This window comes from Anser brachyrhynchus, assembly GCF_964034855.1.
Source record: "Anser brachyrhynchus genome assembly, chromosome: 15".
Classification (NCBI taxonomy): domain Eukaryota; kingdom Metazoa; phylum Chordata; class Aves; order Anseriformes; family Anatidae; genus Anser; species Anser brachyrhynchus.
Genome location: NC_137733.1, coordinates 14,045,344 through 14,068,056, shown reverse-complemented (window position 1 = coordinate 14,068,056; position 22,713 = coordinate 14,045,344). Strand labels below are relative to the sequence as shown.

General features: G+C 60.7%; 1 protein-coding gene and 1 long non-coding RNA gene across 7 annotated transcripts; one reads left to right on the top strand and one right to left on the bottom strand.

Moving 5' to 3' along the window:
• The first annotated feature begins 92 nt into the window (after positions 1-92).
• On the top strand, positions 93-22,622 carry RADIL (Rap associating with DIL domain). Of its 4 annotated transcripts, XM_080556893.1 has the most exons (16): positions 93-186; positions 4,152-4,242; positions 6,329-6,887; positions 11,500-11,807; positions 12,872-13,537; positions 13,708-13,745; positions 14,490-14,650; positions 15,197-15,309; positions 15,864-16,101; positions 16,806-16,978; positions 17,064-17,214; positions 17,561-17,751; positions 18,325-18,709; positions 18,998-19,137; positions 19,754-19,893; positions 20,419-22,622. In XM_080556893.1, the coding sequence occupies exons 2-16, from the start codon at positions 4,207-4,209 to the stop codon at positions 20,522-20,524; spliced, it is 3,405 nt and encodes a 1,134-aa protein (XP_080413019.1). In that variant the 5' UTR covers positions 93-186; positions 4,152-4,206; the 3' UTR covers positions 20,525-22,622. The 4 variants fall into 4 exon arrangements, with proteins under 4 accessions (XP_080413019.1, XP_080413020.1, XP_080413018.1 ...); XM_080556894.1 differs by lacking the exon at positions 93-186 and having other exon boundaries at positions 206-4,242; positions 12,872-13,531; XM_080556892.1 differs by lacking the exon at positions 93-186 and having other exon boundaries at positions 206-4,242.
• Positions 6,903-9,178, bottom strand: LOC308178358. Of its 3 annotated transcripts, XR_013939692.1 has the most exons (4): positions 9,048-9,178; positions 8,635-8,806; positions 7,961-8,134; positions 6,903-7,042 (listed from the first exon to the last, which is right to left on the bottom strand). It is a non-coding gene; the product is annotated as an uncharacterized lncRNA (long non-coding RNA). The 3 variants fall into 3 exon arrangements; XR_013939694.1 differs by having other exon boundaries at positions 8,635-9,176; XR_013939693.1 differs by having other exon boundaries at positions 6,924-7,062; positions 8,635-9,178.
• Positions 22,623-22,713: the final 91 nt, after the last annotated feature.

Below are 22,713 nucleotides of genomic sequence, written 5' to 3'. Positions count from 1 at the left end.
CCGGGGGATGCTGCGGGGCGCTGGGCGCTGCGCGGAGGCCGCGGGGTGGCGCCGCGGGGCCGCTCCGCACCCCCCGCTCCGCTCCGCACCCTCCGCTCCGCCCCAGCGGCCGCACGGCCCCGCACGGCCCCGCACAGCCCCGGCGGCTCCGGGCGCTGCAGCCGCCGGGGCCGCGCCGAGCTCCGGGTGAGTACCTGCCGGGGGGGCGCGGGGAGGGGGGGGGGGGGGGACAGGCGGTGTCCCTCGGGTTTGGGTTGTTATTTCCCCCTCTAAAAAAAAAAAATTAAATTAAAAAATCCCCCTTTTTCCATTTTTATTTCCCCCTTTTTCATGTATTGCCCTCTTTTTTCATTTTTATTTCCGCCCTTTTTAATTTTTTTATTTCCCTTTTTCATTTATTTTCCTTTTTTCATTTTTTATTTACCCCCTTTTTCATTTTTTATTCTAATTTTTATTTTTTTCCCTGTTTTTCATTTATTTCCCCCTTTTTTCTTCCTTTTTGTTTTTAATTTCCCTTTTAAAATTTTTTATCCCCTTTATTTTTTAATTCTCTTTTTTTTTCCCGTTTTTATCCCCCCCCCCCCTTTTATTTAGTAATCTTTATTTTGGGGGTAGCACCTCCTGGCACGCACGCTGCGCACAGGCGCAGAGCCCCTCGCTTTGCACCGCGGGATGCACCTGGTGGGGCCCCCCCCAAAACCTCCCCAACCCCTCCCTGCCTGCTCGGAGGGGGCTGTTTGGGTTTGTCGCCTGTGGAAGCGGAGGCAGGAGGAACCCGGCGGAGAGTTGAGGCTTGTCTGGTTGCCACTGGAGACCAGAGCTGCCCTGCGCACCTCTCCGGCCTCGGGGAGGGCACTGCCAGGAGACACCGTGCCTGGCCCTTGTCCTAACATCCCCCCTTGGCACCCTCATCCCCCCACCTGCCCCACGGGAACCCTGCCCCATTGCACCCCCATGGGATCTGCCTCCCCTCGCTGTGCCCTTTGGGGTCCTTCCCCCATTGCACGCACCTCGGGGGCTCGCTGCTTGGTGTCCCACCACTGTTGCCCCCATGCGTGCACCTATGGGTGCCGCTTCACCCGCCTTTGGCTGCTCGGTGCTGCCGTGGCATCCTTGGCAGAGAGGTTTTGGGGTCAGCCACGTCCCCGCGAGGCCGGAGCAGTTTCTTGCTCAGTTGCAACTTTAGCAGGGAAAACTCCGGGGAGTTTGCTACTTGCTTGGGAATCGCTTATTTTTGGTTCTCTCCAGGATCAGTTAATTATCACCGGGAAAAAAAAAATAAATTATTGCTAAGATCTCGTAATTAGGCAGCCTACCGAGGCTCGGCTGCTCAGGAGGCAGCAGAAAGCAAATGTATTTTGTAAAACATTTCTTGTGCGTGCGTGTGAATAGAGCTGCATGGGCAGAGGGCTGGCATCTGTACTTGCGCTCGACTGGAGAGCTGGTGCACGCTGGCAGCTCAAAAGACCTGCAAAATAATGATTAGGAAAAAAAAGAAAAAAAAGGCAAGAAAGAAATAAACCCTGCTAAAAGGCCTCCTGTTGTCCTAGCAGAGTTAGGTCTCAAATCGTTACAATCTGTTTGTGAAACCCTTGCTGGCTTTGGGAAAAAAAAAACCTGTTAGTTAATCTTTGCAGGGCCAGGTCTGCCTCGATATCCTGCTGGAGCAGCCTCTGGGCCGGGGGGTCCAGGGCACAACTGTGGTGCTGCTGCTGCTAATAATAACACAATAAGGAGTTTACCCGCTCTGATCCGGCTAAAGACAGCAGCGAGGCTGGCACTGACACGATCAGCCCCCGGCCTGTCCCCACATTAGCCAGATAAAGCTCACGCAACAAAGGGCCGGGCGGCGGAGCAGAGCTGTGGTCCAGTTTTTTTGGGGGGAGCGGGTGCGCAGGTTGCTTCGGGAAGGGCTACAGAGGGATCGGGCTGTAGCGAAGGGATCTGCAGAGGGCAGGTTTTGCAGCCGAGCAGCGCACGCCAACGCGGCTGAGGCCAGGGTGTTCTCATTTCCTTCGCTCTCCGAGTTATAATTTGTTCCACATTGCAGTGCCGGGGCGGCCTCTCCCTCCGCTGGCAGCATCCGAGCTGCGGTCGTTTCCATTATACCAAGGCTGCGAATCCGAGCGGTTTCCGTTAAAAAAAAAAAAAAAAGGAAAATTTTCAAATAGGGATCTGAGCAAATAGCTTTTCTGGTTGCTGTTCTGGGATGGCCACAGCTGAAATCTCGCTGCCCGTCCACGCCGTGCACACGCAGGCACAGCCGTGCGGAGCTGCCTCTGCCTTGGGACTAGCCCTGGGGAAATTCCAGGAGATTAAAAAGTGCTTTAATGGTGCTGCTGCTCTTCCCAGGAGGCAGTAAGATGACCTGGTAGCTACAGGTTGATTGGCTTGATATCATCCCCCCGAGGAGGAGGAGGAGGAGGAGAAACCTGGCTCGGGCTTTGATTGATTAAAGACTTGAGCACCAGGAAGAAATTCCTGCCACCCAACGCGGCCGCATGGAAAATAACTCCTGGCGAGTGGAAACGATTTCATTCTCTGACAAGAGAAGTGACTCTCTGGATGTACCACGCTCCTGCGAAGCGTTTGAGTTATGTGATGTGATATTCTTGTAGAAATCTGCACTCTGCAGTATTAAAAAAAAAAAATCAGTCCAGTATTTAGAGCTGGCATTACACAGCATCAAGAAAGCCTGTATTAAATAAACCCGATCCATTTCAAAGGCAGTTATCAGAGGAGATTATCACTGCCGGGCACTGCTAGCTGGTAGCACGCCCTCGGTGTTCCAGTGCCTTTATCACTAATCGGGAAGGAGATGGAACTGATTTCTGGAAAAGCCTGCGGCTCGCACAGAGCAGCGCGGTGTTAATGGCTTGGACAAATAGGGGCTGCGAACTGGGCGAGCGAAAAGCATCCTAATTAAAGGCGGGCGGAAAATGGAAATCTTTTTTTGTGCCCAAAACCAATAACTGGAGTTTTACACGTTTTCCTGTCCCTAATCTGGGCGACGAATTGAGCACGCACCGCGGTCAGCAGGAGCCGGTTTCAATGCTGGGAGAGGCTGAGCCGGGGTTCTCCGTCACGACCCCATCCAGCAGGAGCTGCTGGGGGACCGTGTGTCTGTCTGGATTTTAGCTGGAAATGAAAATTTTCAGATTAATGGAAGTTTTAGTCCAAAAAAAAAAAAAACCAAAAAAAAACAACAGTAATTTTCAGTACGAGTATGTTCTGCTCTGGCACCACCAGATCTGCGCTCGGGTTTGTGGCAGCCAAAACCACCTCCTGCTTCCCAGTGGGGAGATGCCAGACCCCTCGGGAGGGACGGAGGGGCTGCAGAGAGAGCCTTGCAGCAGGAGATGAGCACAGCACCCCTTCGGGCCACTTCTCAATAAAATCAAGGGGGCAGGGAGCTCGATCAAAGCATCTAAATGCTCTCGCGGAGGAGAAAACACACGATAGCCGAAAGCTTGTTAATTGAGCAGCGCAAAGCACGACGAGAATCAATGTCTGGCAGCCGAACCGGACGTCAGGCATAAATATTGAAGCAGCGGGAGCGATTAATCACAGAAGCATCCGCGAGAGGCGGCGGCGGGGGGCTCAGCACCTCTCTGCCTGGCAGAAAGTTCCCTCCATAGCCCCCGCGTGGGGCTGGCCGCAGGGGCTGGGCTGAGCCCGCTCCCAGGCCTTCGTTAGGTGAATTAATTAGGCGGTGCTTCGGTCTTTAATCACGCAGAGAAGAGCCTGTCTCGTGCCCTGCTGCCTCTTTCCAAGAAACGCCCGTGAAATCGGCACAGGCCCTTGGCAGGTGCTGCTTCTGCCGTCCAGTTTTTGTTACCCCCGGTCCCGTTCCTGCAGATTCACGATAAGGAGGGCGAGGGGACGGTGCTTGGTGCTCAGCAAACCATCCAGGAAGAATAAATCCTGGTGAGCATCCATCCCAGCAGCTGGGGGAAGGAGCTGGTGCAGGATGCGACGTCCTCCCGTGAAGGCGGGGGTCCCCAGCCTGGTGTCCCCGCCTGGGCATGGGAGGGGGAGCTGGGGGTCGTGGCCTTGGTGCTGGTCCCGTCTCCTCTTTCTGATAATGTCTCTTTTCCCTCTTTTTCTCTCTCCCTTTCCTCCCGGGACCGCTCCTCCTCTTCCTCTCGCAGGACGCCCGCAGGACGATGCGCGCTGGGGGAAGGCCCACGCTGAGGAGGGGGATGGATGGAAGGACAGGCGGGGTGTGAGAAGGATGGCAAGGTAAGGGGGGGCTTTGTGTGGGGTGGGGGCTCTGGAAAGGAGGCGTGGATGAAGCAGGACCCTTGGGATACACAGGGAAAAGCGGTGGTTTGACGACAAAGTTCTTGCTTTAGCATCTTTTATGGCAGGGCCTTGTTGGGATGCCGGGGTACGTTTCCTCTGCCCGAGCTGTGCTAACAGCCTGGGGAAGTGGCTCCCAAGTGCAATGGTTGGGGGGGTGTGGGGGCATGCCGCCCTGCTCCCCAGGTCAGGGCCACCCCAGGAGGTGTCGTATGGGCACATGTAGGGACAGCCTGGGCAGGAGCAGCTCCTGGGTTAAGGGGAGCTGCAGCTTCAGTCCCATCTCTGCCTCAGTTTCCTCACTGGGAAGGCAGGAACAGCCTTCCCAAACCCAGCAAGTCCCACTGAGGCTGTTGGGGCCAATACTCAGCCCCGAGGGCAGGGTGCAAGCACTAATATCATGTCACAGCCCTGCCTGCTTGGTAGAGTTCTCACCCCAGCTTCCATGACCCAGGCGGCAGCAGAGTACCAGGGACGCGGCCACCATCTCCTGCCCCTCTCTGGAGCTCCAGCACCTCTTGTTCAGAGACACAGGGCTGTAAAAAGCACAAACCTGAGCGTTTTCACAGTCCTCATGGCACTGGGATATCCCTGGGTGGGAGAGGGGTGACAGCGGCTCATCCTGGGGTTGTGGCGCTTGCCAGTGCCTCAGTTTCCCCATCCGCAGCATTCAAAGCGCCCCTGACCCTGGAACAGGAAGGTTTACACCCTGCAGAAATCATCTGTGCACAGCAGCAAGGCTGCTTCTGGGTGAGAAGGTGACCTCTTTCATTAGCAGCAGGGATGCTTTCTCTTCCCGAATTAGATGGTGGCTTGGAGGCTGTCCAGGGCCAGCATCGCTCTGCCTGATAGCGCTGGGGCTGCTGCGCGGCCAGATCCTGCTTGGGCAAGATTGTGCTGCAGATGCAGAGCTGCATCCCACACCTCCGTGGCCATGAGTGGCCAAATCGTGCTGAACACAGCGTCAGTGGCACATTTTGGAGGTCCGAATCAAATCCCTGCCCATGCATGGGGGCCGATAGCAGCTGTGCACATCTCGGGCACAAACACCTCCCAGCAGGGCAGCCCGTTATGAGGCCAGAGGTGAGGGAAATCCCTGTCCTGTCCGAGGCAGAGAGGCATAAATTCCTCCTGGAGCGCTCCCAGCAGCGGTTTGGGATGCAGCCGGTTGCATTATCAGCGCCGTGCAAGCACCGGGTGGTTTTGCATCCAGGATGCGATTTCAGAGCTGGCCCCAGATGTTGGCGGGGACATCAAGCAAGAAAAAGTCCAGCTGGCTGCTCCACCGCGGGCTTGCTCCAGGGAACCGGCTGTTGTTTTCAGGTGGAGGGTTTTTATGGTGTGCATGGGCTTTTTTTCCTTTCCCCTCCGGTGGAAGCAGACGACAAATTCACATTTCAGGCACCGCGGTCGGCGATGTCGCCGTGTGCTTTAACGTCCTCTGCAAACCAGCAGCAGCCAAAAGATTTGCTGGAGTAAGGATGTTTTTAGAAAGGCTAATTAAAGCCCATTTTCACACGGTGCCTCTCGGCGAGCAAAAGCATTTAGCAGTGACCTCAGACTAATTCAATTTGCACTTGAGCTTTCTGTTTCACCTCTAAAAAAAAAAAAAACGGGATTGCTCCGTAAACTCATTAGAGAAAGTGACTCCCGAAGTGTTGGCTCCTAACCAGGCTGGGCTCTGCCGAGTCCCGCTGCAGATAAGCACGTCCTGGCTTAGCAAGAGGGACCTCTTAATATGCGTGATGGAAATTAACTTTTCAGGGACAAAGCCATCCTGCGGTAACCGTGGGGATGCTGAGGAGCCTGGCTGAGCTCGGTTGCTGGTGTTCTGGGCTGCATAGGGGAAATTGAACTCACTCCCTGCCGGCCTTTTCCCCACTCGGAGGGGGCTCCAGCACGGGAGGTGGCTGCTCGCTCCTACCTGCCGCACATCAGCCCTCCAGACCCCCTAATTTCTCCCTTTTTCCAGACCCCTAATTTCTTTTTCCCCCCTTTTTTCCCCCTTTTCCTCATCCCCACGCAGCCGCGTCCCATGACGACCTCCCGCACCATGTTTTACGGATCCTCCTCCACCATGGCTCCGCCGTCCAAGAACCGGCTGAAGCGCCAGAGCCGCCTCCTGTCCCAGGTCCTGCAGCGCACGCTGAGCTACAAGGACCGGAGCCCCACCTCGGCTTCCCCCGCAGCCGGCGGGGACGACCCGGCCGAGCTCTCCACCCAGCTCTCCGCCCCGGGCGTCCTGAAGATTTTCGGGGGCAACATCTGCGCGGGCACCAACTACAAGAGCGTGCTGGCCACGGGCAGCTCGGGCGCACGGGAGCTGGTGAAGGAGGCCCTGGAGCGCTACGGGCTGAGCCAGCTGGGCGCCGGGCACTACGCGCTGTGCGATGTCATCGGCAGGTTCGAGGGCCCCGAGAAGCGGTGGCACACCGAGGGGCTCAGGGTCCTCGGGGACCACGAGAAGCCGCTGCTCATCCAGGACCTCTGGAAGCCCAGGGAGGGCTTCTCGCGGCGGCTGGAGCTGCGCAGGCGGGCGGAGGTGGAGGAGATGGCGGCCAGGGACGTGGACACCACCACGGCAGGTCAGCGGGCGCACCGGGGGCTTCGGGGTGCAGGGGGTGGTGCTGGCACCGGGTGGGACAGGAGCTGTGTTTTGGCTGCAGCGCTCTCGGTAGCATTGGTACTTGGCGGTCTGCGAGGAAATTCGGGACCTGTGACCTGAAAATATTCACCCCAGCTGGTGTGGGAGGAATTAAGCTAAATGAGAAGATAATGAAGAGAGAGTGATATAGGACAGCAGAGCCCCCCCCAGAGGTGCCTCATCTCCCCCTGCCACCCCTCACCATGACAGCTATCACAAGAAACCGACAGGTTTGTCCGGGGCCTGAGCGCAAAGGAACCAAGTTTTCCTCCCCCTGCCCTCAGCTACGAGCCCACGAGGATGAGGACGGGAAGGTTTACATCAGGTTTTTAATTGCACGGGGCCCTCCATGGGCCTGACCTGGAGGCAACGGGCTCTGGTCGGTCTCAGGAGGTGCTGGCCAGGTGGCTTTGCCAGGCAGGGTGCCACAGGGGTGGGCACGAGCAGTTCCTCACGCCTGTAGGAACCGAGCGATGCTGCAGGATTACCCCTGGTGCTTGGGAAGGGGGAAACCAAGCCTCTCCCCACCTGCAGATGGGAGAAGAGCCTGGTTTGAACCCCCCCCCCCCCCCCCCAGGGCTCCTTTTCCATCTGCTGTAAGGAGCCCACGCACACAGCGTGAAGGAAACCGCCAGCAGCAAATTTAGGGAGAGAGCTCGGCTCCCGGGCTCCCCCCGGATTTAAAGAAACCCAGCTCCCCCATGCAGCAGGAACCAGCTTCCCCTGCACGGGTAGGGGCAGCTTTAAGGATCACCTTTCACATTTTTTGGCAGTCCTCAAGCAAGTCCCAATACATTTTAACTCCCCCTTTTAAGAGCAAACAGGACAGCCGAACCACAAGCCTGGGCAGGCTGAATGCAGACCCTGCTGGGGCCCCGTTGCTGTAACTCACTTGCTTTTCAGTCCAGGTTCCCCCGTACCCCAGGGGAAGGTATATATGATGGGGAGGAAGGAATAGCAGCCCCCAGCCCTCATTGTAATGCACGTGCCCGCTGGCCAGAGCCCCCTCCTCACCCCTCCATCGCTTGCTGCGTCCACCTGGGGCAGGGAAGGGATGCTGGAGAACTGCTCCCGGCTTGCACGATGCACAGAGAGAAAGGGGCAGCTGCCACTCGCCTTGGGGTCAAGGATAAAGCTGCAGAGGTGGATGTGGTTTTCTTCTCCAGCTGGGGTTGGAGACGTTAAGTGCTTCAGAAGAGCGGTGACAAAAAAAAAATAATTTTTAAATAGAAAAAGAGGGCAAGATCTAAGTGCAAGAGCTACAGTCAGACGTAGCTGCAAGCGGTGGGAGAGCTGTGCTGCAGCTCTTCAGAGGGTCCCTGACTGAGCCCGAGGTGCCACCAAGCCTTGGTGCCCAGTTCCCCAGCTGGGACACGGGGCAGCAGCGCTCACACCTCGAGCTGGGCACCGCAGGGAGGTTGTGGCCCCCGCTCGGCCACGGGAGAGGCTCTGTGCTGCCCGGGCTCCCCATGCACGGAGGAGTGGTGCCCAACCTCATTACACGCCCTGCATCTGGGAATACGAGGTTATATTTCTGGTGTACAGAAATACATCTTTTGTCTCGGCAGGGTTGTGGGTTTCAAACCCTGAGGCATTTTCCGCAGTTGAAAAAAAAAAAAAAACCTACCAAAAAACAAACCAACCACCCAACACCCAGAGCTATGTAGGCAGTTGCTGTACAGACTTACCTGTTAAAATCCCACTGCTGCAGCCGTTTCTTTCAGCATCACTGGGGCTCTGCCACCACTCCCATCCCACACCAGTGGCACTGCCCCAAGGGACATCACACAGGGACACTTCTCCACCCCATCCATGGGCTGCTGGGGTAAGGGGGAACAAACCACCTGCTTCCAGCAGTGCCTCAAAAAGAAATAAAGGTCCTGGTGTGATTGGGGACCATGAGTGCCACCCACCAGGGTCACCCCCACCAGCCTCAAGGTCCCCTTGCCACAAGCTGAGCACCAGCTGCCTGCCTAGGGCAGCAGGGCGCTGGGGTGGAAAACGCGGCTTCTGTGCAAAAATAAAGGGGGTTTTGGCTTGGGGTGGCCTAGGAGAAAAGCACGGGGGTGCTGCAAAGCGAGACCCCCAGGGAAATACCCACAGAGCCCTCCCCCACGCAGGGCACCACCGGTGTCACGCAGGGATGGCGCATTGCAGCCTGCCCCGCTGCTGAGCCAGGGGCCTGGGGAAAGGCCCTGCACCCATCTGTGACCTGTCAGCACCTGGCTTAAGAGTTTTATCTGCTCAGTTATCCGTTATCCTAATTGGTTTATTAGCTGCTTCCCGGTGGGGAGGAAGGTGCTCGCTCCTCACGCCACTAATGAGCGGAGCAGGTGGAGCACCTCTGTGCTAAACGAGGCTGACGGCCTCCCCCTCTCCCCCCCCCCGAGATCCCCGGCCCCTCAACTTTTGGGGAGCAACGAGGCAGCAAATAGGGAGTACTTGTGGGGTGCTTGGGGGAGCACCCACAAACCGGGGCGCAGCGCTCAGCTTCACCAAAACCGCCCCGTTTTGCTCCATGTCCCGAGCTCGTGGCGGCTTCCCCGGGAACAAATCATGCCTGGGTCCCACAAAGTTATTTATTTATTGACTGATTTACGTAGCCAGGAACAGGGACCCCTCTTTCCCAGGCTGAAAAAGGGGCAGGCCCCAGCCAGGCTCTCGAGCACCAAAACCCGCAGGTTTTCCCCCAGGATGCAGGAGGGGTTTGGAGGCAGCAGCTTGGCGACGCTTGCGCGACTTTTTGGGTGGGATCACCTGCAAATGCTGGCGAGGAGAAAACAGCACTAGAGGACTGAAAATAAAACAAAATAACCTGGTTTGTAGACGGAGTTTGTTACGCTCAGGAAAAGAGCCGTGTTTATCTTTCCAGTGCAGCCCCGGGGTTAGCGGGGAGCCGGTGCCGGGGGCTCTGCCGGCAGTGCAAAAGCAGCTTTTTCCTCCGTGGTTTTCCTACACAAAGTAAATACAGAAGCTTCCTTCCCCCCAGATAAGGGAGCGGCGATGGCGTGCCCCTGTGGGCGGGGGGGGACCCCAGGCCCCGCAGCTCCCGGTGCCTCCCGGGGCGAGGAGCCGGAGTTGGTGCCGCCCGGCAGGATCCGGCCCCTCTTGGGCTCGGGCAGAGGCTGTGGGGTGAGCCGTGGCCTCCTGCAGACTCCTGGGGATGGCCACGGGTGTCCTCAGTGCCTTGGCTCTGCCGGTACCCGGGCACGCTTGTTGCACCCCCAAATTTCACATCCGCGGGGTGCAGGTGGGGCAGAGGCGCTGCTGCGGCCCCGTGATGTGGGATGGGACCCGTAGTGCAGGATGGGACCCATAAGGGGTGATGGGACCCGTAATGCAGGATGGGGCCCTGCCCGAATCCCAAGGCATGTAAGCAGCAGGGGCTATTTTCTCCCTCTCCCACCCCCCTATCCCCATCCCCATCATTTTCCCAGCAAAGGAGCGCTCGACTTAAAACAAACAAACAAAAAAATGTATTTCGGTACCGGCAGCCCGTTCCTCACCAAATAAGGCAGATGATGTTTTTTTTTGGGGGGGCTGAACCTTGTCAGCGTCCCTTTAAGCAGCCCCAGGAGCCCGGCTATCCACTCGGCCGTCCCCAAATCCCTCTGTCTGTCCCCAAATCCCACCGTCCGTCCCCAAAAGCCTTCTCTCTGTGCGTGGCCGGAGCAGCGGAGCTGCAGGCAGGGCTCTGGCTCGGTGCTGCACCGACGCTGCCGCAGCACGGCTCCCGCAGGCAGAGCCTTCAGGCTTTTCCCTCTTCATCCTCCTCCTCGGCCAGCCCCGAATGCCAGCGCCCTGCTCCCGGGAGGCTGCCCACCAGAGGTACGGAGCCGGCCGCCGACCCCACAACTTCTTCTTGTCGCTGCTGGAGCCCAGGCTGGCAGCCTGGGGGATGGGGGTGGGGGGGTCCCGAGGGAGCCCCCACGCTGGGGACGCCGCTGCTCCAGTGGCTGGGCCAGGCCTGACTTATTCATTCGTCCTGCAGACAGCGCTGCCCGAATTGATGCCTGGGAGACGTTAATTACAGCTCGCTCCTGCGGCAGGCGAGCGGGCAGGCTCCGCTGCAGCTCCCTGCCTGCCTGGGGGGGCTCCCTGCAGCCCCCACTCTCTGCTGCCCAGTGACTGCTACGAGCCAGGAGGCAGCATCCAGGCTCTATTTTTTCTTTTTTTTTTTAAAGATTGAGATTTTAGAGATTCCCTTTTAGCACAGTCTTCCCCCCCCCCCTCCAACCCTGGCAGCATGGGGGATGCCGAACCCCTCCCTGGCTGCCCCACGGTCAGCGGGGGTTTTGGGATGGGCTGGGGGTCCCTCTTTTTGGTGATGGGGAGGGAAGGGGGGGGGGCACAAAACTCCCCACACTGGCGCCCTGCAGTTGGGGTTGGACACGGGGTGGGCAGGGGGATGCCAGCCCTTTGGGGGGGCGGTGGGGGGGTCGCTCTCCAGCTGCGCCCCCCAGGGCTCCCAGCAGCTCCACCGCATCCCTCTGGCACCATGCTGCGGCACCCGGGCTGCTGCTGGGACAGCGTTAGGGCTTCTCCTCCCGCAGGCATCAACGCCCAAGCGCGGAAACTGCAGCGGCACCGGGCCAGGGGGGCCATGCGGGTGCTGGCGGGGGCTAAGAGGCTCAGCACCCCCCCGGCCCTGCGACGCAGCCTCAGCGAGAGCAGCCTGGGCCGCCCGGCGTCGCGGGACGAGGAGCAGCTCCGCAGGCACTGCTCCACCTTGCCCGACAGCCTGCGGGGTCCGGCCGGCCCGCGGGGGCCCGCGGCGGAGGAGCGGAGCGGGAGCAGCATGCGGTACTCCCTCTACCAGTCCCCGCACCTCCTGCTCCTGCAGGGCTACAGCCAGCAGCATGTAAGCACCGCGCAAGCCTTCCTGCTCACCGCCCCGGCATTTATTTTCTCCCCCCCCACCACCCCCTTTGCTTTTATGGCGCCCATCCACGCTCCTAAATCCGCGGGGATGGGGAGCTGCTTGCATGGCTGGAGCTGCTGGGGGGGTGGTTATGGGGTGGGTGGAAAGGGCAGCCGTAAGGAAATGAGCTGTGTAAGTCTGGGGTGTGCGATCTGTCCTGCACACCTCAAAGCGCGCAGATGGGTTGAGATTTTTTGGGGGGGATCTGGCTGTGGAGCCACGGGGAAAGCCCTGAAGCTGCATCCCTGCCCCGGCGTGAGGCAGACCCGGTTCTGCAGGACGAGGGCTGGGAGCTGCCCCGGCCCCGTCTGGCTGCCTCGTTACTGGCAAACATAACGAGAGGCAGCGATGAGACAGCACGTCTGGGTGCCTCTGCTCCCCAGCCCGGGAGGCACTGGGAGAACTGGAAAGGACTGGGACAACTCTTTTGATTAATGGCTACTTTGTCCGGGCTGAATATCTGGCTAGTCCGAGATTTCCAGCTCCGCCTCGGCGCTGCAGCTCTCTTCTGTCTGCTGCAAGCCCATTAAACACACGGGGAAACTGAGGCACGGGGCAGTTCTGTGCACTGCCGCGGGCAGGGCAGGGGCTGGGAGGGCGCAGCTGGCCCAGGGGCACGCGGGTGGGATGTGGATGGAGGGCTCCTCCTGCCCCTCCCCAGAGCTGCCCCATTTATCGCATGCACAAAGCTCCTGCGCCCACGTGGCAGCGTGCCCGAAGCAGCCCCGCTCGCTGGGCTCAGCGCCGAGCGCTTGTTTGTCTTTGGTGCTGCCAAAGAAATGCACGTCGGGGTGCAGGAGTTAAGGGGTGCGCGCACGTCCTGGCTGCACCACCCGCGCTTCTCGTGCTGGACGGGCTGCTGACGGTGCAGCCCCTGCTGGGGCAAGGAAAATAAAGAGAGAAAAGTGGTTCTGCTGCCGCGAGGTGCGGGCAGCCGGGGGGGGTTGCGGCACACTGTGCACAGCCCCCCCCCCCCGCTCACGCCGCGTGTCCCCGCTCGGCAGGACAGCCTGGTGTACCTGCTGAACCGCGAGCAGCACACGGTGGGCCAGAGGACGCAGGCGAGCAAGCCCAGCATCAGCCTGTCAGCCCCGGACATCCTGCCCCTGCACTGCACCATCAGGAAGCTCCGAGCATCCCGGCACCGCTCCGAGGAGCAGCTGGTGCTGGAGCCCAGCGCCGGCGCCGGCGTCTCCGTCAACTTCTGCCAGGTGGCCCGGACGGCCGTGCTGCGGCACGGGGACCTGCTGTCCCTCGGCCTCTACTACCTGCTCCTCTACAAGGACCCCATGAAGGCTCAGCCTCTGCCGGCGCAGACCCTGCTGCGGCTGCGGGCGCTGCACCCCGAGGGCCCCCCCGTCTGCGGGGCGTGCGGCAGCCTGCTGAAGGAACGGGGTTTTTCGGGGGCTCCTTCCAAAAAACGGGGCCCTTCGCCCACCGGCGGCCCCAGGGCTCCCCGCAGAAAGCTGCTGCTGGAGTTCGAGCCGGCGGCCGAGGACGTGCTGCTGCGGCGCATCGTGACCCTGATCGAGCCGGGGGGGGACGACCACAAGCTGACCCCCGCCTTCCTGCTCTGCCTCTGCATCCAGCACTCGGCCACCAGCTTCGAGCCCGGAGACTTCGGGCAGCTGCTGCTCAAAGCGGCCAAAATGATCCAGAGGACGGTGTGGGTCAGTCGCCGGGGGGGTGGAGGGGTGGGGGCAGTGGGGAACCCCCCCTGGGCTTCCCCACCCTGGTCCCCACGTGCGGCCGATGCCCCTGATGCGGTCAGGGGGATGCTCCCCCCGCCGGCCCCATCCCCAGGTCATCACTCGTGCTTTCTCCTTCTCTCCCTGCCCAGGAGCGGACGCGGGAGCTGGCTGAGAAGCAGTCCCAGCAGTAAGTGCCACCCACCTCCCCTCCTGGCTCTGCCCCAAAACAGGGGGAATTCAGCCCAGTTCTCCCTCCGCAGCCCGGTGTAACCACCCCGGTGCCCGCCCAGCCTGCCAGCACTGCTGCACGCTGCGTTTTCTTGCTAAATCCCACATATTTGGCTCTCTGGTCCTTTTGCCATGGTGCCTGCAAAGCCCCTGCTTGGGAACATGTGGGGCTGGGAAAGCTTGGGGGGGGACGGGGACAGGACCCACGGCAGCCCTGGGACTTCTCCCGCTCAGGACCTCACCCAAACAGGACCCAAATTCCCTGGGGACACAGCTGGGATGGCCTTTACTATAGCAGGAAAAAGTGGTTCAGCCGTTGAGAAACTTCCCAGATGCTTTTTATTTGTTTTGTTTTATTTTTGAACGGCCCAGCATGGGCAGGCCGGGTTTAACCGTCCAGAGCTGGCAGGCGCAGCGCATATTTCTCGGGGAAAGAGAAACCTTCCTCAGCCACGGGCGCTTCCTGCAGTTGAGCTGGGCCAGTGCTGGGGGGTGCCCCAAAAACACCAGGTCCCCCTTTGCCATCCCACAGAGCCACCAGATTGGTGTGTGCAAAGGTTTTCCTAAGCAGGGTGCTGGGCTCAGCGAGCAAAAAGGTCTCTGGACTCATCCCGAGGGCTGCTTTTTTGGCTGCTTTCACCCCAAGAAGCCCCCAGCCACGAGCTGGGGGGCAGCAGCTGTAACGCCCGCTGTGTCTCCCCAGCCAGGACCCCGCCGCCCTGTCCCGCTTCGGCATCGCGGACCTGCTGCCGGACCTGCAGCACATCCTCTTCTGGATGTCCAACGCCATCGAGGTCCTCTACTTCGTCCAGCAGAAGTCGCCCACCTACATCCAGAGCATGGAGGAGGAGCTGGACGTCAAAGGTGGGGGGCTCGGGGCTGCTGCTCACCCCGCACGGCCGCTTCCACCGCCTGGGAGCGACTTTATCCCTCTGACCCCCGGCTGTAAGCAGCTCTTGGTGCTCCGTGAGGCTCCTTTAGCCTCCTGCAAGCCTCACCCGCAGCACACGAGGGTGATCTGCAGCCTTGCACCGTGCCCAGGAGCACGGATAACCCCCACGCTGGGGGAATTTGGGGAGCTGTGAACGAGGGCTGCCCTGCTCAGCCGCTCGGTTCTCCAGGCTCCGCTGAGCAGGGAAGGGCTGAGCCGATGGAAAGAAACAGCCCCAAAGCGAGCCAGGAAGAGGGCAGCATCTTGATTTCCACCCTCAAAATAGCTGCCAGAACAATTTTGGGTGTGCAAGCATCAGGCAGCCCTGGGGTTGGGATGCAAGGGGAGCTGGGGGTTTCTGCACCCACTTGGAGCCGGCGGTGGCGATCTCGTGCTGGGGACCAGCTCCACAGACAGCCCAGCCAGCTTTGTTTCCAAATTTTCCCCTTTGCTCCCACATTTTCCCCTCCGTCCCCCAGGCTCCAAGGAGTCTCTGTTCTCCTCGACCATCACAGCCAGCGAGGAGGCGATGACGGTGCTGGAAGAGGTGATCATGTACACCTTCCAGCAGTGCGTCTACTACATCTCCAAGGTAGGCACCCCCCGGGAGGGCAGCAGCTCCCCGTGGCCATCGCTGGCATCCCCAGCAGCGCTCGCAGGAGCCTTTAGGCTCGAGTAGCACCGAGGTGCTTTCCTTCGGGCTGCAGTGCCCCGATTTTTGGTTGCGGCCCAGGAAAAGTGTGGAATTACCGCGGCTCGTTTCCCTGCTGGGGAGGAGGTGTTTGGGGAAGAGCTCGCTTGGCTCCGGCCGCTGCCCGGCGCGGCGGCCAGCCCCGGCATAATGGTGCGATTCAGGGCAGGAGGGAAAGGGGCCCCTGGGCTGTCACCGTTGGACCGGGCGGCACCGCGGGGGAGCAGGGAACAGAGCGGGCAGTGTGAGGCAGGAGAAAGGCAGCTGTGTGCGGGACACGGCCCGCGGGGACCCAGGGGATGCTCCTGCGCTGCTCCGTCCTCGCCTCGCTCTCAGCCCCAGCACTGACGGGTGTTGGATGCTGCACGCCCGGCCGGGCTCCTGCTAAAACAAACAAACACACAAAGGAGCGTGGTCCTGCTGTCAGCTCTCAGCTCCTTCTGCCTCCCGTGCAGTGTCTGTACGTGTCGCTGCCGGCCCTGCTCGAGTGCAACCCCTTCCAGAACGAGGGCCGGGAGGGCTGGCGGGCGTCCCCGCCGCTGCCCGAGGAGCTGCGCAGGGTGGTGCTGACCTACCAGGCTGTGCTGGACCTGCTCCGCCAGTACGAAGTGCACCCCGAGATCACCTCCCAGATGTTCGCCTACCTCTTCTTCTTCTCCAACACGCTGCTCTTCAACCAGCTCCTGGACAAGGGTCAGTCCTCCTCCTCCTCCTCCCAGTCCTCCCTCACCCAGCCCTCGCCCCAGTCCGTTCCAGTTCCTCCTGAGAGAGGTCCAGGAGAGAGGGGGCTGGGGATGGGCAGGTTCCAGCATGGTTATGGGGACACCAAGCACAAATCCAGCAGCTGAGCACCCGCGCCTTTGCTTCCTCAGGCTCTCCATCCTCAGCATCCCTCTTAGGTCACTTCTCACATGGGGTTGGCTTTTGCGGTGCCCATCCACTACCAGGCTCACGCTGAGCTGTCCCCAGGCAAAGCTCCCCGTCCCCCTTGCACACACACAGCTGCCCCCTCCAGCTCCCCGTTCCCAGGAGGGGTTTAACCCTAGTCTCGTCCCTTTGAGTCCGGACAGAGGTGGCTGGAAGCAGTTTGCTCCACGGAGGGCTGCTTACTAAAGAACCACCGCAGCCTGCTTTGTAATTGAGGAGCAAGACGGTGCTCGTTAGCCCTAATTATCGCAGCAGCGCTGCCGGATGGCAGAGCTGGCTCCTTGCCCCAGCCCTATTAGTGCCACCGTGAGTCACAGCCATGGGACATGCGGGACGTCAACCTGGGGGCATTAATTGGGGGCATTAGTCTGGCTCTGCCCCTCGGCAAGGGGCTGGGGGCTCCGGCTGAAGGAGGGGGGGGGGTCTGTTCCCCCAAACCCATGCTGACGGGGCACTGCTCTGCCTTGCAGGCTCCTCTCTCGGCTGCTTCCACTGGTCGCAGGGGGTGAAGCTGCGAGCCAGCGTGCGGCTGCTCCTCGAGTGGCTGCGCGGCGCCGGCTTCGAGCAGCTGGCCCAGCAGTTCTTCGCCAAGCTGGCCAGCGTGGCCAACCTGCTGGCCATGCCCGGCTCCCAGCTGCTGCAGGTGGGTGACGGGGGGCTCTGACCGCGACGGGTTGGGCAGGGGGCGATGCGATGCCACTCGCCCCGCGTGCTGTCTCCTCGCCCAGATGAGCTGGCCGGCCCTGCGAGCCGAGTTCCCGGCGCTGAGCCCCGCGCAGCTCCACCGGGTGCTGAGCCAGTGCCAGGCGGTGATGGACGTGGGCTTCGTCGCGGCGTGGCAGCCCGGCGAGGAGGAGAGCGCGACCGCCTTCCAGCACGGTGAGCCCCTGGTTTTGTGCTCGGTGCTGCTGCGGTCACTGGGGTCTTGGTGCCCCCAGGATCCCTGCGAGGTTTTTACGAACAAACCGAGCAGGAGATGCCCTTCCCCTCCCTGGGGCTCCTGCAGGTAGCAGCAGTGATCAGGAATAACCTCGGTCCCGTGACGCTGGGATATGACAAAGGATGCTGAGTGCACTTAGAGTGGTGTGGGGCCACTTCTGCGCTCCCAAACGAGGGATGCTGCTGCTGCCCCGTGGCCCCAATCCTGGCTGGGGAGACCCAAAGGGGCCGGGGCCAGGAGCAGGAGCAGCCTGCCGATGCTCGCGTCCCTCCCGCTGCCTTTCAGAGGGGATGCTGGAGTCCTTCGACAACCACCCGCCCATCATCCTGCCCAGCGGGGGCTTCAAGGTGGACCTGGAGGTGGAGACGTTGGACGACAACATCTACCGGCACCTCCTCTACATCCGCCACTTCCTCTGGAGCCTGCAGAGCAAGAGCCCCCAGGGTGGGGAAGGGCCAGGCTCAGCACCCCCAAAGGTAGCCTTGGCCCCCGCGCCCCACGGAGGGGCTGTTTTCAGGGGGGGTGGGAGGGTGCTGAGCCCCCTCCGAGCCCGGACCTGAACTCTCAGCCTGCATCCCGGAGCTGCTGGGGAGGGAGGCGATGCCCTGGTGGGGGGAGCTCAGCGTGCAGAGCTGCTGGGAGGATTAGTGCTGCTAATCCCCCCCTGCGGGGTGCGGAGAGGGGACAGCACAGGACAGGACAGCACAGGACAGCTCCTTCCAGTGGTCCCAGTAGCAGGGAGAGTGGAGGACGGGGGTATTTGCAGGCAGCGCTCCCCTTCTCCCCAGATGTGACCCTGTCTGTCCCCACGTAGGCAGGCAGCCTTTCACAAAAAAAAAAAACGCTAAGGGTAAGTTGTGGCCACAAAGCTGCAGGGTGAGAGCTGTGAGAAGCCAGGGCAGGCACCAGCAGCGGCCAAATCGCTCAGGTTTCGGATGGGGCCGACAGCCACGATGCGCACAAAGCCCAGGGGATGGCGGGGGTACAACACCCACCCGCCCATGATCCCGTAGAGTGTGTTTTGGGTATTTTTTTTTCTCTTTTTTAAGAAAGAGCCACGCGCTACACCAGAAGTCCTGGAAGAGAATGTGAGCCTGGTGGCAGCCCCGGGGAGCAGCACGGTCACCCCGGGGGGCTGCTGCTCCCCGGGGGGCTGCACCGAGCCGGAGGCGGACGGGAGCCCCCTGCCCGCCCTGGCTGCCAACGGCTGCCCCCGGCAGCACCCCGCCGGCGAGCCGCAGCTCCAGGAGAAGCTCCAGCAGCTGCAGCTGGGCAGGGGCCCGGCCCCCCCGGCCCCCTCCTGCCTGCTGACGCCCCCCACCACCCCCCTGAACTTCGACTCCGCCAGCCCGGAGTCCCCGCAGGGCACCGGCAAGGCTCTGCAGGACCCGCGGAGGAACGGGATGAACGGCACCAAAAGCAGCACCCCTGAAGGTACCGAAGGCTGGTGCTGCCCTTGGGGGGGTGCAGGAGGGGGGACAGAGCCCATGAGGCCACCTTTGCTGCCCTTTTCCTGCACACACACGGTTTTTAGGGGGATTTTTGGTGCTTGGTCAGGGCAGGGGGGCACATCGAGCATCTCAGCCTGCACCTGCCCCGGCAGGGAGCCAGCCCTGGGGCCACCCCAGGTCGGCTTTGATGGGGTTTTAGGGGGTGGGAGAAGTTATAAGGCCGAGTCTGGGGGATGGCAGAGCGATAATAACCCGGTGTCCCCGCTGCCAGGCTGCTCGCCGACCCCCTACGACTACCCCACGCCGGAATCCTCCAGCCGCAGCTCTGCCACCGATGACTTCTGCTACGTCTTCGTGGTGGAGCTGGAGAGAGGGCCCCTGGGGCTGGGGATGGGGCTGATCGACGGCTTGGTGAGTTCCTGCCGGCCGCGGGACGGTGCCACGGCTCTGCAGAGAGCTGCCCTGGGACACGTGGGAGGGAATGGTTTGCACCTCGAGGGAGGCGACGGCTTTGCACGGAGCCAAGGAGCTTTTATCGGGGAAAATGAGGCATGGAGCAACCTCCAGTGGATCCCCGCTGCTGCGTTGCCGCGTGCCAGGTCCATCACAGCTGTTCTGCAGCTGGCGAGAGCAAAGAGCTCAGTGCTGCTGTGGAAGGGAAATGACTCAGGCGAGGTCTTTCCTATGCCCTTCAGTTTGTGGTGAAGCAAGCACAGGGGGGGACCTGCCCTGCCTACGCCGGCGGGGTCCAGGGGCTCACGGGGTGCCAAGCAGCGCTCCGTCAGCCACTGTGCTCACTGCTCCCCCCCCTTCTGGCACACAATCTGGCTTAGCGCAGCGGAGCATCTTACTAAGGCTGCCTTTCACGGCCGTGTGTTTGTTAGTCAGTAGGAAACAGGGCGTCACCGAGCCCTGGGATAGCCGGGAGAGAACGGCTCCCAGCCCAGCTCCAGGTTAACGATGCTTCACGCTAATTGAGCCAGAAAAGATTGCCCAGCCAGACGCTCGCTGCCTTTCCCCCCAACAGCACACGCCTCTCACCTCTCCCGGCATCTACATCCGCACCCTGATAGAGGACAGCCCCGCGGCCGCCGACGGCAGGCTCTCCATCGGGGACCGCATCCTGGCTGTCAACGGCACCAGCCTCATTGGGGCGGACTACCAGAGGTGAGGTTGCCTGCACAGGACGTGGGGAAATAGGGGGAAGTTTGGGAGAGGGAGCAGGGAGAAAATGCCTGGGGCATGTTCTGGAAATAAAGCCGACCCCAGAGGTGGGTCTCAGCAATCCTCAGCTGCTCCAGCTGCAGCCCACCCTGGGCATCCTTTCCCAGGCTGCAGGGTAGGCAGCTCGCACCCACCTTGCTGTTAGTGCCTCGGGGCAGAGCTGCTCTGGGATCATTTTTCCTCGTCCTGGCAGTGCTTGCGTGAAGGCCAGGCTCTCCGTAAAGCGAACTGCAGGAGGGATTCAGGCCCTGCTTGTAACACCGAGCAGGCACAGAGCAGGAGCTGGGGGTGTTTGGCATGGGGAGAAGAGCCGCCCGGCGTGGCTGCTGCTGTCATCGAGGTGGACGAAGGGGACGGAGCCCTGCTGGTTCAGCACACAGCCCGTGAACCCGCAGGCTCTGGGGGCTGTTGGCCTGTGGCTGGGCCCCCAGGGAACCAACGTTCATCTCTCCTTGCCGCTCTCTGCAGTGCAGTGGACCTCATCCGCTCCGGAGGGAAGAAGCTGCGGTTTCTGGTCGCCAAGTCAGACATGGAAATAGCAAAGAAAGTCATCTCCAGCTCCTCTTCTTCTTAGTTCTGGTGGTACAAGGGGCTCTCTGCAGCAACTGGAGCTGCGCCCGCGAGCTAAGGCTGACCTCGTGGAGCCCGGAGTGCACGAGGGAGGACTAGGACTCCACAACTGCCCTCGATTTGCTTTTCAACGCCTTGCCCTGCGCTGCAGTGGATGGAAGGACACACGGAGGCGGTGCACGCTTCTCCCCACTGCACCAGCTGGGAGCACCATTCCCGATCCATCGCCCAAACCTCACCTTACAGCCTGTGTCATCCTTCTCAGGAGCTTTCCTGCTCCTCCATCCCCCTGGAAGAGAGCAGGAAGGGGTGCTCGCCCCACGGAGGCTGGAAGCAGGCTCCTCTGTTCCTCCAGGCTGACAGCCCTGCATGGTTCTCCTCGCTCTGGCACAAACATTCAGGAACGCATTTCAGTTCTCCTGTTACTCTTTCACAGTGGAAGGGCAGGCTTGAAACAGCTCTGGGATTTAAAGATTACGTAGCCAGGCCTGGGTTTCACTGCGACAGCAGCAGGTCAGGCTGGAAAATGGGCAGAGCCAGGGCAGGCACCCAGCTCTGGGGTGGTAAACGCAGCACAACAACCAGGAGCGGGATCCCACGCAGGATGCCTTGCTAGGAGTCCCTGTGGCCATGCCCGAAGCCAGGTGCCTTCTGCTGCTGGGCTACAATCACGCTGCCCCCAGCGGGATGGGATGCAGTTTCAGCAAAGGGCTGACACCACCAGCAGTTCCCCAAGTCCCGGGGGCAGGCCCGTTGAGAGCGGGGTGCTCTCATCCTGCCCCACGCAGCAGATTTACTGCCCAGCTCTGCCACCCTTTCCTACCCAGCTCAGAGCATCTCAGAAGCGCGTGCTGCGGCCAGGCCGACGGGCTCCCTTCGGGAGGTCAGGCTCCCTTTGGGAAGTCAGGATCCCCTCGGGAGGTCAGGATCCCCTCGGGAAGTCAGGATCCCCTCCAAGTCCCAGCAGCAGTTCTGCAAACACGACCTCAGCAGAGCCGAGCTGGCAGCTCCACCGTGCGGCTGCCCGGTCCCCTGCACACGCAGCCTCCTGCCCGCCAAGTCCTGTGCGTGCTTTTAGCGACATTAGCGGGATAAACCCGACCTGATTTCCACATATAGACAGATAGCGAGACCTAGTTTAGCTGAACCCTATTAAAACAGCCTGCCATAAAGCCCTACATCACACCCTGCACTTAAACCTGCGTGGCCTAGGCTCTGGCAGCAAATCAGATGTTAACGTGGCATCTCACAACGGCTCTCCGAGGATTGTGATGCTAAAAGGGGGATGCTTAGAGCGGATGGCCTTAATTAAACCTCAGATATTTCATTGCTAGAGTTCGGTTTCTGTGCTTAGCCTCGCACTTTGCAGGAGAGAGGTGTCAAAATAATCCATGCAGGGAAAAAAACTCCACATACCGGAGTCCAACAGAGCCTGGCCTGCCTTTTCCAGGGCGAGATGGACAAAGCACCTTCACAGAGATACTCGTGCCTTGCTTCCCTGCTAGGCTGTGCTCGTGCCACCCGGCCTGGCTCCGGCAGGCACCGGGAACTCAGCACCACTTGGCCACTGACTCAGCTGCACCAGGCGGGCGAGCAAAGGCTCAGGGCTCCTGGTGATTCACTCGCCTTTGACTCACGTAGGCTGGCCTGGATACCCTCTGCAGAGCTCGGCAGGAGCCCTCCTGAGGCCCGCGGAGCAGGAAACGCGCTGCCTAGAGCCCCAGGGGAATCTGCAGGCGCTCCTTACCACCCCCTGCCCAGGAGCGAGGGCGCAGGGTACGCCTGGTTTGCACTAGACAGCATCAGGGCTGCACCCTGACCAGTTCTGGTAGTACCAGAGCGAAATCCTCAGCTCCCCATGGAGCCTGACTCCCCGGGCACACCTGGAGGCTGGAAACAGCCCCAGAGCTGGATGTTGCTCACGGTGCAGTCAGGTACAGACACAGACTGTAAATAAACCCTGCTATTTACTGTTGTGCATGAGAGCTTGCTTCTCCTGGGAGGAGCAATGGGACATATCTACTTCCCCGTATGTTAATACTGTACAGCTCTACCGTGTATAAACTCCTTTGTGCAGATACAGAACACAGCATGGCACCTGTTTGACATGGGGCTGATGTACACTACGAAATGCTCTTGGTGTCAGCAGTAAACTGGATCAATAAATCTCTCTAAGCTCCTTGTCTGGTCCCT